The sequence below is a fragment of the Nansenia antarctica genome (assembly GCF_963989245.1).
Source record: "Nansenia antarctica genome assembly, chromosome: 6".
In the NCBI taxonomy this organism is placed as follows: domain Eukaryota; kingdom Metazoa; phylum Chordata; class Actinopteri; order Argentiniformes; family Microstomatidae; genus Nansenia; species Nansenia antarctica.
The window spans coordinates 5,340,114-5,355,485 of record NC_137676.1 but is presented as its reverse complement, the minus strand read 5'-3'; the positions used below and the strand labels follow the sequence as shown (position 1 = coordinate 5,355,485).

The window sequence follows — 15,372 nt, the reverse complement described above, 5'->3', positions numbered from 1 at the left end:
CATTTGTTTGTTTTTTAAGATAAGATGATTGAATAAAATATTGAAATATTAATGGGTTAAAAAAGTTTTTGATATTTATTTTGGGTTTTTAGGGCATTTCTGCTTTATTGGGATAGAGACAGTAGAGATTTGACAGGAAGGATGGATGAGAGAGGAGGGATGACATGCAGGATAGGTCGATGGCCGGAAACAAACCAGGGACCCTGCGATTACGTGAGCTACGCCACCCAGGCGCCCCGTGTCATCATAGCATTTATTTTGTCATTAGTACTTCGGAGACTAAAGGGTTGTTGTTGAGCTTGTCTCTGTGGGAAACACCTGACATGCTTTACTGTGAAGCCTGACAGCTGTCCTCATCCCCTCCCTCATAGCCGTCCTCATCATCATCCCAGTACAGCCCAGCCCAGCCAGGTACAGGTACAGCCCAATACAGCCCAGCCCGGTACAGCCCATCCCAGTACTGCCCAGCCCAGTACAGCTCAGTACAGCCCAGCCCAGTACCGCTCAGTGCAGCTCAGCCCAGTACAGCCCAGCCCAGTCCAGCCCAGCCCAGCCCAGTACAGCCCAGCCCAGTACAGCCCAGCCCAGTACAGCCCAGCCCAGTACAGCTCAGTACAGCTCAGTACAGCCCAGTACAGCCCAGCCCAGTACAGCTCAGTACAGCCCAGTACAGCTCAGTACAGCCCAGTACAGCTCAGTACAGCCCAGCCCAGTACAGCTCAGTACAGCCCAGCCCAGTACAGCCCAGCCCAGTACAGCTCAGTACAGCCCAGTACAGCCCAGCTCAGTACAGCCCAGCCCAGCCCAGCCCAGTACATCTCAGTACAGCCCAGCCAAGAGAAATGTGGGGATGAAAAATGTCAAGGCTATCCACACCTGGGGACTTTTGGGGATTATGAATGTGCTTAAAGAAACTGCCATTCAGTTTACTGTTAACAATAATTGGCTAGCACTAATAGTAGAATGTAATGTCTTCAATGTATTTCACTTAACTAAGCTACTACGCAATGTGTAAGCCTACATTATAGGCATATGAATTACCACGTACTGTTTAAGATGTATAATGTTGGCATGAAATTATGGATTTTTGTGAATAAAAGAAAACATTTGTCAAGGTTTTCTGTGTGTAAATATATATTTATTGATTGATTGTTGGTCATTATTCATAACTGAATAACTGTATACGTTGCATAGCTGCAACGTTTGCAGGAAAAGTGCTAGACAAATAAAGGTTATTACCGTATTATTATTATTATTATTATTATTATTATTATAATTATTGTTACATCCCATTATACAAGTATAACAGAGTCAAATGCGTAGGCTTCGGTTTCTCCACATTCGGTTCAGTTCCTCGACAAAAGAAAATGGCAATAGTTTAAAAAAATATTAATAATAAGATAAGAGACAATGGTGTAGCATAATACAAATAATAGAAATAGCATGAATATGGCCCTGAGGTAGCAGTAGATGACAGCCGGTACGGCATAAAATACACAGTATCTACTATCTGAGCTGTGTGGCGATTGGGGTATGTGAGTATCTGAGTGTGTGGTGATTGGGGTATGTGAGTATCTGAGTGTGTGGTGATTGGAGTCTACAGCAGTGGTGTGCCGTCAGGGCCAGCAAGGCCTTCTCTGCTGGCCTAAACATCATCAGAATATACATTTTATTTTAATATATTTTTTCCACAAATATGTATTAATGATTCCCCATAGTCTATTCTCTTCATTTCATAGCTTTCCTCTTGGTTGCGCTGCTTCCAGTCTCCGATTGAGATTTGGAGGGCTGGCCTTTATGTTAGAGCTTTTATCCAATCAAAATGTGTTGCCAGGGGGCTCCGAAATCTGCCCGCCTGCACAAAAAACCGTGCCGTGGATACGACCTGTAACTTAACGTTGAACGAGTAAACCTCTGGCGTTCCTAGTGGAAACCTACGTAGATTTTGAGTCGGCGAGCAATAGCAACAACGGCGCCTGCTGTAAGGCTCAATGATGTCAGCACCCAGCACGTCTTTTGATTGGATACGCACTATTGATATTCACTATTGAGATGCGTAACTATGCCGGTAGATGTGGGACTTTTGAACACCTTTGAATGAATGGACTTTATTGGGGACACCCGAGTGGATTTACAGCTCAACGAACAAGTGCGCTTTCTTTTCTTGCTGAAAACAACCCAGATGTACATTACCACCTGTCCACAAACAAAGTGTTTACTGGGACGTCAGGCAAAATACAAAACGACCTGATTTTTGCTATTGCTGAAGTGATGGGAGAAGAGATCAAAATGGAGATTAAAAAGACACCCTTTGTCGCTATTATGGTGGCCGAGACGACAGACGTGGGTAATGTAGCGATCTTAAAGATGTTAGTTTAACACTCTTCATTGTAAATGCGGATTTATTGATTAAAAATGCTTCGGAAATTTTAATATAACTCTGTTGTACTTGTCTGACTATGTTAAGGTGATGCAACGCCCGGTTATACTGTGTTTCTGTCTAGTTTCTAGAGCCATGGCGTCATAACGATGGTATTAAGAGGTAGAATAATTCAGGTAGGAATGTGTCGGACATCACTGAAGGCCTAGGTGTGAAATGCACCGCCCGCCACTGGTCTACAGTATATCACTATTTGCACTTTTGGTTAGATGCTAAACTGCATTTTGTTGTATAGTACTTGTACTTTGCGATGACAATAAAGTTGTATCTAGTCTAATCTAATCTAGGCAGGCCTGAGGGTTAGACAGGTAGGCTGGAGGAGGTGGCAGGAGTCAGGCAGGAATACTGTGGTCAAAGGGAAAACAGGGGAAGAATGCAGGCTAACAGATGGAGCAGAATAATGTCAATAGCTGGAAGCGCGATTTAACAGGTAGACTGAAGTTACGATAATGTAAGAGTGGTGAAGGCCGGACCAGGTATTTGTGGAAGGCTGACGATGTGGTAATGAGGAACAGCCGGTCACCTGACTCCCGTACTCCAGTAATTAGTCCCGGCGGGACTGCCGGTTACCTAGAGGGTAGTTATATAACAAAGTCCATAATGTGTGAGCAAGCATGATATCATCCCTATCTCTACTGAAGGCAGGGTGAAAGTACACAAAACATCACCGGTCAGTCTCCCGTTCTCTCTTCAGCATGTGGCTCTATGCTCTCTGGCTGTGGCTCGACCTCAAGGGAATTCTCCTGTTCAGTTTTGTCTTCCTCCTCATTGCTGATTTCCTCAAAAACAGGAATCCACCCAACTACCCTCCCGGACCACTGGCTCTTCCCTTTGTGGGAAATGTGTTCATCGACAGCAAACAGCCTCAAATTGAACTATCCAAGGTAAGCAGCTACACATATACTGGGCGGGATTAAACTATAGTAATCATCTGGGTCCAGTAGTTCAACACTTTTAATCTCAATCAGATCCGATCAGATATTGAAATCCTGTTTTTTGTGATCCAGGATCAGACAACTTGGCCAGATTTTGTCCCAGTATTTCAAAGCAATTCAGGACAGGATCCAGATCCAGATTCAGACTTTTCAAGATTACTAGATCCTGAATATCAGTGCTTTAATCCTACCGATCTAGTGGATATGAAAAAGAATACAAGGAAGACAAGAGACCACATTGCAGAGACATCTATAATGTCTAATTATATTTTTATATACATAATATAAAAATACATAAAGGACATAAAATCATAATGGAGTACTGAAGAGGTGTTTTGCATGCCTCAACTATCTGAGAGTGGAACCCCAACGACCATGCCGCATAACACTGGCTTGTATTGTGCTACACAATATCCTGTCCATCGCAGAGTCCCCCTCTCTGACATCCATGATCCCCCAGAGCCCCTTGCACCTGCTGATGATCTAGGCCCACCTATGGATTTCCCTCTAAATGAGAGACTGAGTGGTATTGCAATGCAAGATGCTATTGTCCGCAATTACTTTTGAAAGGTGATGACAGATGATGGACTTTTTTTTTTTGAAGACCTTTTTTCTTTAATCTAAATTACATTTGTGATTGACAATCTTTGTTGATACTTTTATGAGCATGAACATTCATGTCATCAACATTTGGTTGAAAACAAAATAGGCCACCACAAACGTGACCAAAAAATGAAAAATAAAATGTATTTGCTAAAAATTGTGTATTACTTCAGTTAACAAACTGCCATCTTATTTATATTGAAACATATTTTTAAATAAATTGTATAGTACATTTTGCTCTGGTAATCACCTGGAAATCCACCCCTCTGGTGGGATCAAGATAATACATTTTTTTGGCATCAAACTGATCCCAATCCTGTGTTTTTGGACCCTTTTTGAAGATTTGATCCAGATTAAGGCTTGGATTTGATTTCCTGATCTGATCGGATATCAAAGTGATCCTAATTAGGGATGCTCCGATTTATCGGCCACCGATTTAAATCGGCCGATTTCACTCCAAATGACTCTTTTTTTTTGCTTTTTTTTTCCTGGGGAAGACAGATAACTGAACAGAAAACATAGGAGGACGTAACAGTATGTAAACCATGAAGGCCACGTTTATGATGTCTTTTATACAGCCATATCAACTGACTTGGGCTTCAGGCCCTAACTGGGTGATAGGCCAGACCTTTACTATGCCATAAAAATGGGTCTGCGTTTGCTTGGTGCCTAATGGATCAAAACTTTTGTCTAAAAAGCAAAAAATATGTAGGCTATCCAGTCAGTAGGCCTACAGTTATGTATTTAAAAAAAAATCGGTATCGGTATCGGTATCGGTTGATCTTGAGGAAAAAAATCGGTGATCGGTATCGGCCCCAAAAATCCAGATCGGAGCATCCCTAATCCTAATCCCCGATCAGATAGGGATTAAACGTTTTGAACTACTGGGCCCTAGGCATTACATAACCACCATTGAAAAGGCTTAGGCCCGCTTAAGTTAACATTTCTAAAAAACTACACAAAAATCACACGCGTGTGCTTCAGCTACACTTTTACCACCTATGCCTTATTTTGAGCCGGGAAAAACCCTGCAAGATAGGCATCACTGATACTGTGTCGGTTTACACTCTCACTACCATAGTGCGCACTAGACTATATTGATTAGTATTCTTTTGGTAAACAATGTCCTGAGACAGTACTGTATGCCAACTGAGTCACAAGCTAGACAAAAGGGGGCTTATTCATGATCCTGGTCTCCACAGCTAACCCAAGTCTATGGAAACGTCTTCAATGTGACTCTGGGCCGAAACAAGATGGTGTTTGTGTCGGGGTATAAGATGGTGAAGGAAGCCCTGGTGACACAGGCCGAGAACTTTGTGGACCGCCCCTTCAGCCACATAGCTGCGAGGTTCGCCCCCCCAGGGCATTCAGGTGAATCACTCTCTCACTCACTGACTCACCCGGTGTCATAATGATCATATCACACACTCAATGATAAACAGATTATCTCCTGGAATGGGACAGTATCCAAATATTGGTTTGTAACACCTGGGGTACTGCAAGGATCTATCCTTGGCCCATTCATTTTTCTAACATGAATCTCTTGAATCTCATGAATCTCTTGAAGCTTTAGTTGTTTTTTTTGTCCTATTTTCTGATGACACCAATATCTTTTTCTCAAATAAAGATGGTCAGAATTAAATTGCCAGTGATAATCAATAGATTTCATTCTATTCCAGCTCCTGTTCATACTCTCTCTACTGTGCTCTCTCTCTCCCCACAGCGGGCCTCTTTATGAGTAATGGTCAGGTGTGGAAGAACCAGCGGCGCTTCGCAATGTCCACCCTTCGCAGCTTCGGCATGGGAAAGAGCTCTCTGGAGCAGAACATCTGTGAGGAGACCCGCTGCCTCCAGGAGGAGATAGAGAAGGAGAGAGGTAGGTGGTGGAGGAAGACAAGGAGGGGGTAGAGAGAAGGAGAGAGGTATGGAAGATGAGGAGAACGGGAGGGGGTAGAGGAGAATCTAAAAGAAAATTAAGAAAATAAATGACATGTTTTCACAGGTGAACCCTTCAACCCGGCATCTCTTTTCAACAATGCTGTGTCCAATATCATCTGCCAGATGGTGTTAGGGAGGCGGTTTGACTACAGCGACCATGAATTCCAGACCATGCTGAAATACCTGTCTGAGGGTATCCGCCTGGAAGGATCCATGTGGGGTCAGGTAGGAATTGGGATTGCAAAGGGTTCTTTAAGCTAGAATCAGTAGGACAGAATACAGTTCTTCATTTGACATAAACACATTTCCCCCCCTGTAGCTGTATGAAACATTCCCTGCTCTGATGAAGCACCTCCCAGGACCTCATAATGACATGTTCCACTACTATAAGTCCCTGGAGGCCTTCATAGGAGAGTATGTGGAGAAGCACAGGAAGGACCTGGACTCCAGCTCCCCACGGGACTACATCGACGCTTTCCTCATAGAGATGGAGAAGGTAATCTATCTATCCATCCGACTGACCCTCTATCTATCTATCTATCTATCTATCTATCTATCTATCTATCTATCTATCTATCTATCTATCTATCTATCTATCTATCTATCTATCTATCTATCCATCTATCCATCTATCTATCTACTATCAAATACATGACATTCTTCTATGTCTCCTGGCAGCATAAAGGTCACCCTGAGATGGGTTTTGACGAAGCCAACCTTGTGCTGTGTTCTCTGGACATGTTCCTGGCCGGTACTGAGACCACCTCTACCACCCTACTCTGGGCCCTCATCTTCCTCATCAAGTACCCTCACATCCAGGGTGAGTCTGACCTCCACACCACCTGAACCCTGACCCAATCCTGACCACAATGCCATCTGCCAAGTCGGTTTCTCTCGCGACCATTATAGTTTTCTTTCTTTGTACAAGCCCTTTGTTGTACCACACAGAGAAGGTCCAGGCTGAGATAGACAGTGTGATTGGACAGTCCCGCCAGCCCAATATGGCCGACAGACTCAACATGCCCTACACTGACGCTGTCATCCACGAGACCCAGAGGATGGGCAACATTGTACCCCTCAACGGACTCAGGATGGCCCAAAAAGATACCACGCTGGGGGGATACTTCATACCAAAGGTGTGTGTGTGTGTGCATGCGAGTGTGTGCGTGTTGTCTGGTTATGCAGAAACACACAACATCCATGCAATGTGCCAGACAGTGCTGTCTGTGTTCCTCCTGGAGTTTCCCTGTTTGCAGTAACCATGTGATATATATTGTGTAATAGCAGGTTACATATTGTGCAATGCAATATCTCTGCTCCATTTAAACTGGAGCCAAGGTCAGTTAGTACTCAGACTAGTCAGTGGCATCTACGGACCGTGGTTTATTTTTTATGTTTTAAACCAGTTTTTGAACCTTTTTGAAACTGCCCTGTGCGGTTTCCTGTTCAATTCAGATTAGAATGCATGTGTCGCTTTTTCTTCTAACAATTAAGATTTTGTTTTGGGTGTTTTTTGTTGTTATATTTTAATGTGAGGTTAAACATGGTGAAGTATCTTTTGGGGTTAAAACTAAAAGAAATATACTCATGTTTGTATCTGATTACATAATGTTACAAGCAATAGACAACACAACATTGCTAAATAATATCAGTCACAGGATGGAATGTAGGTGGGCTGAATAATCCAACCAAACGTACATGTGTGATAGATATTGTGTAATAGCAGGTTAGATATTGTGTAATAGCAGGTTAGATATTGTGCAATGCTAATAGGTGATGATGAGTAGGTCAAGTGCCATGCATCGTTGTCATCAGTTGTACTGAATAATATTTCAGACACACCACCACCTCCCCCACCTGCATTGGCACTAAGCGCTTGCACTAAATTAAACTACTGATCTAAACCAGCTACGCCACCATGCACTAACCCTAACCCTACCCTCTTAGATCATCTGGGAGGTTGATCTTTCTGAGATGATCTAGTGTAAATGTAATCCAGTGTTTGGGCTGTGAGTTGTTTCCTTTCTATGTTGTATTTAGGGAACATCCCTGATGCCCATCCTGACCTCTGTGCTGTTTGATAAGACAGAGTGGGAGACCCCAGATGACTTCAACCCACAGCACTTCCTGGATTCGGATGGCAAGTTTGTGAGGAGAGATGCGTTCCTGCCCTTCTCTGCAGGTAACCCTATCACACCCTTGACCTGAAACCTGACCCTCAGCTAAAGCCTGGTACACACATAAAGATAATCTGGCTGATTTTGGCCCGATTTCCCCCCTTCCGACTAAGGACAGCAAACGCCCGATTATCGGATTGGTCTAAAGATTATCCTGTGGTGTGAGGTGTGTTAAGAGTCAATTTCTCCCGACAATCTGCTCGGAAAATGGTCGGGGCCGACGATCGTAAATATTAAATGTGTTCAATATTTACGATTGTCGGCCCCGACCATTCTCCGAGCAGATCAAAAGTCCTCTTGTGTGTGGGCGAAACGGACAACTTGCGATCAGGGTTGCCAGATTGACAATTTCCAGCCTAACCACAGTTTAAAACCGCTAAATGCACCAAAAGCCAGCCCGAAATCTATATTGTCAGAAAAACGCTAATTACTATTGGGCAGGTGCCCATCTCCTGCCCCCTAAACTGTATGTCTGTTGCCAATGATGTTTGTAAAATAAAATAAAAACCTGCCCCATCTGGCAACACTGCTCGCGTGTCCGATTGTGACGTGGCATGGAATGTAGCCAATCAAGAAGCGACGCATCTTCTTCTTTTCGTTCTTCGGCACTTTATTTGCCCTGTCGCACATGGCTGCCTTGTACAGGTCAGTCAGGGTACTACTACCCTGATCACGTGAGATTTCTGGCTTGGGGGGACGTGATTCTAGACTGTCGTAGATCAGATCTTTATGTATGTGGTGTGCTCTATTGGGACTATCAGATTACACCACACACAATACGATCAAAACTGTTCAATCCATGATTTTTTATCTTCATGTGTGGGGTCTCTCTCAGATAAAAAATCTGTTAAGATTTAGATCGTTATGTGTGTACCAGGCTTAAGTTGTGGGCATTGTGAGAAGTCGGGACATACCTGAATTCCCTCTCAGGCTCTACGCCAGGTAAAGGTGTGTGTGTGTGTGTGTGTGTGTGTGTGTGTGTGTGTGTGTGTGTGCGTGCCCATGCGTCCCTCCTCCAGGTAAGCGTGTGTGTCTGGGGGAAGGCCTGGCCAGGATGGAGTTGTTCCTCTTCTTCGTCAGCCTGTTCCAGAAGTTCAGTTTCTCCACGCTGGGCGGGGTGGAGCTGAGTCTGGAGGGAATCGTGGGAACCACACGCACACCCTACCCCTTCAAGGTCTATGCCAAGGCACGCTCAACCTCCTACCCTTGTGACACAACCATGCAACCATTGTATGCTAAACAGGGCTAATCCGTCTGGATAGGTGATAGACCATGTACAGCTGAAGCCCTTTCAGGCTCTGTCAACACTGTCACCATCTGTTCTGAAGTCCCTTCGCTAAAGCACAGCCAGGAGTTCAGATTAACCCATAGAGAACCACCATGCCCTGCCTGAAGCCCATGGAAACCCTCTCTCTCTGAGACACCATGCTGTGTGGTCGGCTTGTCTTTGTTAGACAGTAATGCCTTATTTGATTATGTATGTATGTAATTACGAAGTAATTTACTTTTAAATGTTCTTTATTTTCTAACCTATTTACACCAGCTAATACATACAACATTAGTAAGTACCACAATAAGGGACACAGAGACATAGTCAGAGCCATGGGGTTGAACCTTGTTCAACTGGTAAGAGTTGTTTCTCTGCTGTTTCTTGTTGCTTGGGGGTACCTCTTCAAAATACAGGAGGGTGCCCAGTGATATCCCTTGAGCATTTTCAGATATTAACTCCTTCGTGCCTGAAATGCCAAAATCCCAGAAAAAAATGTATTTATGAGATTTCATGCAAAATACTCAAATCAAATGCATCAAATGTGCTTTCTCCAATGTTTATTCATATCTGTAAGCTTGCTAAAAGGTTACTGGAGACCATCCACCGAGAACAGGAAACAATGGAGCAATGTAGCCTATTATCTGATGTCAACTCGTCTGAATCGCATTCACACATTCACCACCAAAGCGACTCTCAACCGAGTCATAATATTCACTGGTTGCACAATAAATGAAAACGTACAGATAAATGTAGACGATACAAAGTAGCTAGCCTGCGGATGTTTGTGTTCAGGTTACTAGGAACTTTTTGTTTGTGGAGCCAAAATAAATGATTAAATAAACAAACAAATCATAATATGTTGTTGCTTATTACTGTTAACTAATAAATGGCGCTGTAGAACTGTTGTATAAAAGCAATATCACACTCGAGGTGAATATAAAAACATATATAAAAACATATACAAGTCAAGCATAGAATGAATATAAAAGCTGGGGAAAACAGTTAAAAGAAAAGGTAAAGATAAAATACAATAATTTATTTCAAAAAGGGAAGGGGAGTGAGCAGCCAATCTGAATGAATAATTTGATGAATTAATATATTATAGCTGAAACGTTTTCAGGAAAAGTGCTATACATATAAAGGTTATTATTATTACTAATAATAACGCAAAGCGGCAGGACGAAACAACCCGGAAACAGAAGCTATCCGAGTAGATTGGATGTATCTGGGCTGCGTTTGTAAACACGCTCTGCAAATCTGATCAGCACTCATGGAATGCCTCTTGTCCAATCAACTTACTTGGTCGCTCTATGACGTTGAACGACTCTGGGACGGCACCCTGTCAGTTCATGGACAGTGTGTAGGGAGTTTATTGTTTATTGTTTATTGTATTTATGGTATAACACTTTTTTTTTAAAGAGGAAACTTGTAGCAATGTGTTGTTTAACAGTCGGGAGTTAGGACTGTGGTGTTGATTCCTAGGGGAAAGCTCTTGGGGGTGGGACCAGATTGCGTGTTAGTGCCGAGTAAACGTTTAACTTGTTTGTTTAACTGTTTGTCATCACTACAACAACACCACATATACATTGAAACAGAACCCAGTGTGTGCTCCGGCGCTCTCAGAGCGAATTTACGAACACACCCCTTGATGAATTTCACTGCCGAGTCGATCACAGACACGCTGCTTACCGTCGCGACAGTGCGCATAGAAGACCATGGCTCAACAATCGCCGATGATTAAAACCGAAAGTGATGTTTGCCGTGTTTGTAGACAACCTTTCCACTCCAAGAAGAACAAACACAACCTTTTGCAGGGTAAATATTCTCTATTGCGACCGGACTACACGCTGGCTTTAGAGGAGATAACGGGACCAGTCACGCTGAGCGATGGGTTTTCCAGAGCAGTATGCAGCTCCTGTCGAACTCTTCTGGTCAAATATAAAAGAAGTGCCAATGACGTGGAGAAAATCGTCAGTTTCGTAAAGGAAAGAGCATATGCTGCTGGTGGTGTAACAACGAAACAGTCTGTCTCGACCTGTAGTAGAGCTCAGGAAAGCACTGATAGTCCTGCGAGGCAAGGGATGTTCAGGGCCATAGCCCCAGCCGTCCCAGTCCCAGTCCCAGTCCCAGTCCCAGTCCCAGTCCCAGTCCCAGCCCCAGCCCCAGCCCCAGCCGTCCCAGTCCAAGTCCCAGTCCCAGTCCCAACTACAGCTCCAGCAAGAGACGACCAAGTGCTAGATAGGCCTACACCTGTTGATGCATCATCGGAAGAGGGTGACCAGAACGAGAATTATCACAGATTAGTTAAAGTAAGTGCTCTAGCTTTTAACAACAACAACAACAACAACAACAACAACACAACAGTGAAGGGTTGTGTTGATGCAATATCCAAGCAGTTTGTTGTGTATTATAATCCCACTATTAATCAGACTCTTAAGCAGCACAGGTAGAAAACCGTGTTGCCACCTTACACGTTTACATTTAATATAACTGTTGGTCATCATCATAACAAATTAATGTGTTGCATATATATTTTCAGCATAGCCTACATAATAACACTCACAGATTTCATTATTGCAAGTTTGTTCCATAATGCAATTATACATGTTTTTTTTAGCCACTGTTAGCCACTGCCAATTGAAAGGATGGTCTCATCATGTAAACATTACTTCTGCTTTTTGTTTTCTTTACGCCAGGTTACTGTTACAAGTACTTTTTCACATAAGTCACGGATACTTAAAGGTCCCTTGGAAAAAATTGGTTTGTTGCTTCAAGGTAACCGGCCCCAAAGCTTACCAAAGTTCTTGATGCGAGTTCCAGGTTTGTCACTTTTTTTTTTTATCAAGCAAACACTGGAGATTGTGACTGAGGAGTGTAGAGGATTGACTAGTAAAACAAGTGCATTTAGAGTTTATGGTTACAACAAACCATAACAGAGACAATGTGAATTTGGAGACAAATCTTTTTTGCGTGTCAAAAATTATCCCTAGCAAAAAGGTCGTTCTTTTCAGGATGTATTCGCATGTGTCTGTCTCAGGTATGGCTCCCATAATGATTGCCGAGGTCCTTAAGCTAGTGAACCGAGAGTGCCGGATCATGGTGCAACACGACTCGATCCTGCGTCGGAACTCCCCGCCGTCCCTCCAGGAGTTCACCTGGGACAAGGTCCAAGAGGAGCTGAAGACCAGAGCTCCCACCTTCCTCAGATTCCTGGAGGTGTCCAGTTCAGTGCCAGGTTATGGAGAACCCATTGATGGATCCAAAAAACTGATTACAAAGGACCCTCATAAGAGGGAGAAGTTGGCCTGGGCTGGGGCTATCTTACTGAGGGCGCGCTCAAAGTTTGTGGCTGCACCGCTGTACCGCAACGGTATCGAGTTGTACAAATGCGGGGTGAAGAAGAGGAGTTTCCCTGTGTTTTACAAACTTGGATTCAGCGTGAGCTTTAAATCTGTCGTGTTGAAACTGAAGGAAAGCACAGACGGCAGACTGCTGCTGAGGAAGGGGTACACAGGTCACACACCGGCCTCCGTGGAGTACACAGTCGAAGATGAGGTCCAGGTACTGCGAGAACTACTGAATATCATTTACATTTTTACATTTTTGGCATTTAGCAGACGCCTTATTCCAAAGCGACTTACAATCAATACATTAGACTAAGCAAGTAAATCATCAATTCACCAGTCGTAGCAGGAAGAGTAATCTAGCTCAGGCCAGGGGCCATTGGCAGTCGTCGTGATAGAAGAAAAAATAAATAAAGATTTATATTTTTTTAATTGTTGACACTGGAGAAACAGTACAAGGGGGGAAGTAGAAGTTTTAGGAGACGCAGTATAGGGGGAAGCAGGTGTCTCAGGAGACACAATGCTGGGGGGTAGTAGATGTCTTATATCAGTGTCTTCCATTGTGCGTCTCATTTAGTATCCAGGCAATGTTTTGGTAGATTTTGTCCTCGTTCAGGTAGGGGAATTTCAAACATCAGAATTCACACAATGCCAGTCACAGAACTTTGTAGGCTAGGACTTGTGGAGAAGCCTAACCCACCTAAATAGTGAGGAAGAGGGAACATATTTGTTTAAAATATATAGTTTTTATATTGTCTCTCCGCCACTTGTGCTAGTATAAACAACAACAATGGTGAAGGCATACTGAGGTATTCACTCCCATCCGTCCAATACTCTTAATAATACATAATAATAATAATAATAATAATACACAATAATAATAATACATAATAATAATAATAATAATACGTACCATCTGTCCAGTGTCAATGAAGGAAGAGAGACTTGTTAAGATGAACTCGATGAACATGAACTTAAAATTAACATGAACACAAGGTTGAGAGGGACCATCTCTTCAGGCTACACTCTTAACAGTCCCACCTAAAGACCTCTTCATCCCCACTGTACAGTTTCTCTACTGTAAAAAAAGAAAAATGTCATTATTCCTTCTAGCATTGTGACTGCCAATGGCCCCTGGTCCTAGCATAGATTTGTTTTTCTTATGATGACTGATGTATTCACCTACCGTACTTTAGACAAATGTACTTTAGACAAATGTACTTTGGATAAAGGTGTCTACTAAATATCTAAAATGTAAAGGTGCTTGTCTTGGGTCATTGGTATGCTACAGCTATTAAACAGGCATTAAATGTGCTTTTCTCTCTGTGTTCCATGGCTAAGGAGGAACAGTCGGTTTGGACAAAACAGGCCACTGACGATTCATCAGAACCTGATCTGGCTCACCATGACAACCAGATGAATGGTTCAGAGCCACGTCTTGGCGAATCAGAACATCACGTCTTTGGATCAGATTCTGAATCAGGACCACAGACTCCTGAATCTGATCTGGGACTCTGGATGGTACTGTTCCATCTCATCTTCCATCTCATCCTTTATCAGTCACTGCCTTCATCTGAAACCATCTCTGTTAACTATTGCAATGAATTAAAAAGAACATGCTCACTCAAGTCTTATTAGAAACTGCTGTTCATGGGCTGGATCCATGTAGAATATCATAGGGATTATTATTATTCCCTTGAGATTAAGGTCTCTTTTTCGAGGGAGCCCTGGCCAAGATAGCACACACCAGTACAAATACAAATGATAACGTATGGACAGCACTCAGCGAATCATAATTCATTTCAAATAAAGACGCAAACTACATGCACGCTGAGGAAGACACATGTCGAAGATGATCAGTTGGACTGCTGTCCATACTTTATTCCCAACAATTACGACGACACACTTCAGCTTCATTCACGAGTGTCATTATAATCAGGTCGTACATCTGTGTATTTGTACAATACTTGTGTATGAATTGCCACATCAAAACATTGAAGGGAAATAATCTCATTAGACACAGCTAGCTAAGCATCTGACCATTGTGTGTCTCTGTTTCAGGAGTGTGTTTCCAGCTCTGGAGATGAGGAGGAAGAGGGGCAGAAGACAGAGATGAGGGAGGCGAGGGGAAGGAAACGGAGAACAGTCTCCATGGAGACCACAGATGTCTCGTCTGAACCTCCCCAGACCCTCAAAGTGAGGAGGACAGCACCCCCCCAAAAACGTGCAACCACAAGGAGTAACAATGCAACCTTGCATTGAATAGTTCCTTCAGTGTATTCCAAGTTATTGACCTGTGATAATATTGTCAACTTTAGTTGTTATACAACTCCTGGGAATCCAATTGCCCCATTTACAGATACATTACGAAGAATGTGTTGTTCAGGAGGAGTGCCATGTAACACTGTTACTTAGTGGGGAGGACATGTGAAAAGATATGCTGACAACCTCATGGAAGGTACAGCAATTCATTTGTTTCCTAAAACACCTTTGTTTGGATACAAAACCTATATTTTGTTATTGACAATGACAACCCACTGGTCATTTGCTTTAATATGTTATAAATGTTCAAATCTAAAAAGCTGTGTGTTGGCCTATTTGAAGGATAATAACAACAACAGGGCCAGACTATGACTATCTTGTTGGTGGGCCTACCATATCTGGC

General features: G+C 43.0%; 1 protein-coding gene and 1 long non-coding RNA gene across 3 annotated transcripts in view; both read left to right on the top strand.

Annotated features, from left to right (window-relative positions):
• The first annotated feature begins 3,104 nt into the window (after window positions 1-3,104).
• The window catches only part of LOC308160063 (cytochrome P450 2J2-like), a 57,938-nt gene continuing 45,670 nt past the window's right edge, over window positions 3,105-15,372 (top strand). Inside the window, exons 1-9 of one of the 2 annotated variants that reach the window (XR_013937499.1) lie at window positions 3,105-3,324; window positions 5,181-5,349; window positions 5,702-5,854; window positions 5,981-6,141; window positions 6,236-6,412; window positions 6,595-6,736; window positions 6,865-7,052; window positions 7,957-8,098; window positions 9,113-10,155. Coding sequence is in view for 1 of the 2 variants with exons in the window: in XM_080533925.1 (XP_080390051.1) it covers window positions 3,136-3,324; window positions 5,181-5,349; window positions 5,702-5,854; window positions 5,981-6,141; window positions 6,236-6,412; window positions 6,595-6,736; window positions 6,865-7,052; window positions 7,957-8,098; window positions 9,113-9,342 (1,551 nt within the window). In the remaining variant the exon portion in view is untranslated. Of the gene's footprint in view, window positions 3,325-5,180; window positions 5,350-5,701; window positions 5,855-5,980; window positions 6,142-6,235; window positions 6,413-6,594; window positions 6,737-6,864; window positions 7,053-7,956; window positions 8,099-9,112; window positions 10,208-15,372 lie in introns of those variants that run through there. The other variant, XM_080533925.1, reaches the window with a different exon arrangement.
• LOC308161066 lies at window positions 12,834-15,121 on the top strand. The gene is made up of 3 exons (XR_013937513.1): window positions 12,834-12,924; window positions 14,049-14,228; window positions 14,769-15,121. It is a non-coding gene; the product is annotated as an uncharacterized lncRNA (long non-coding RNA).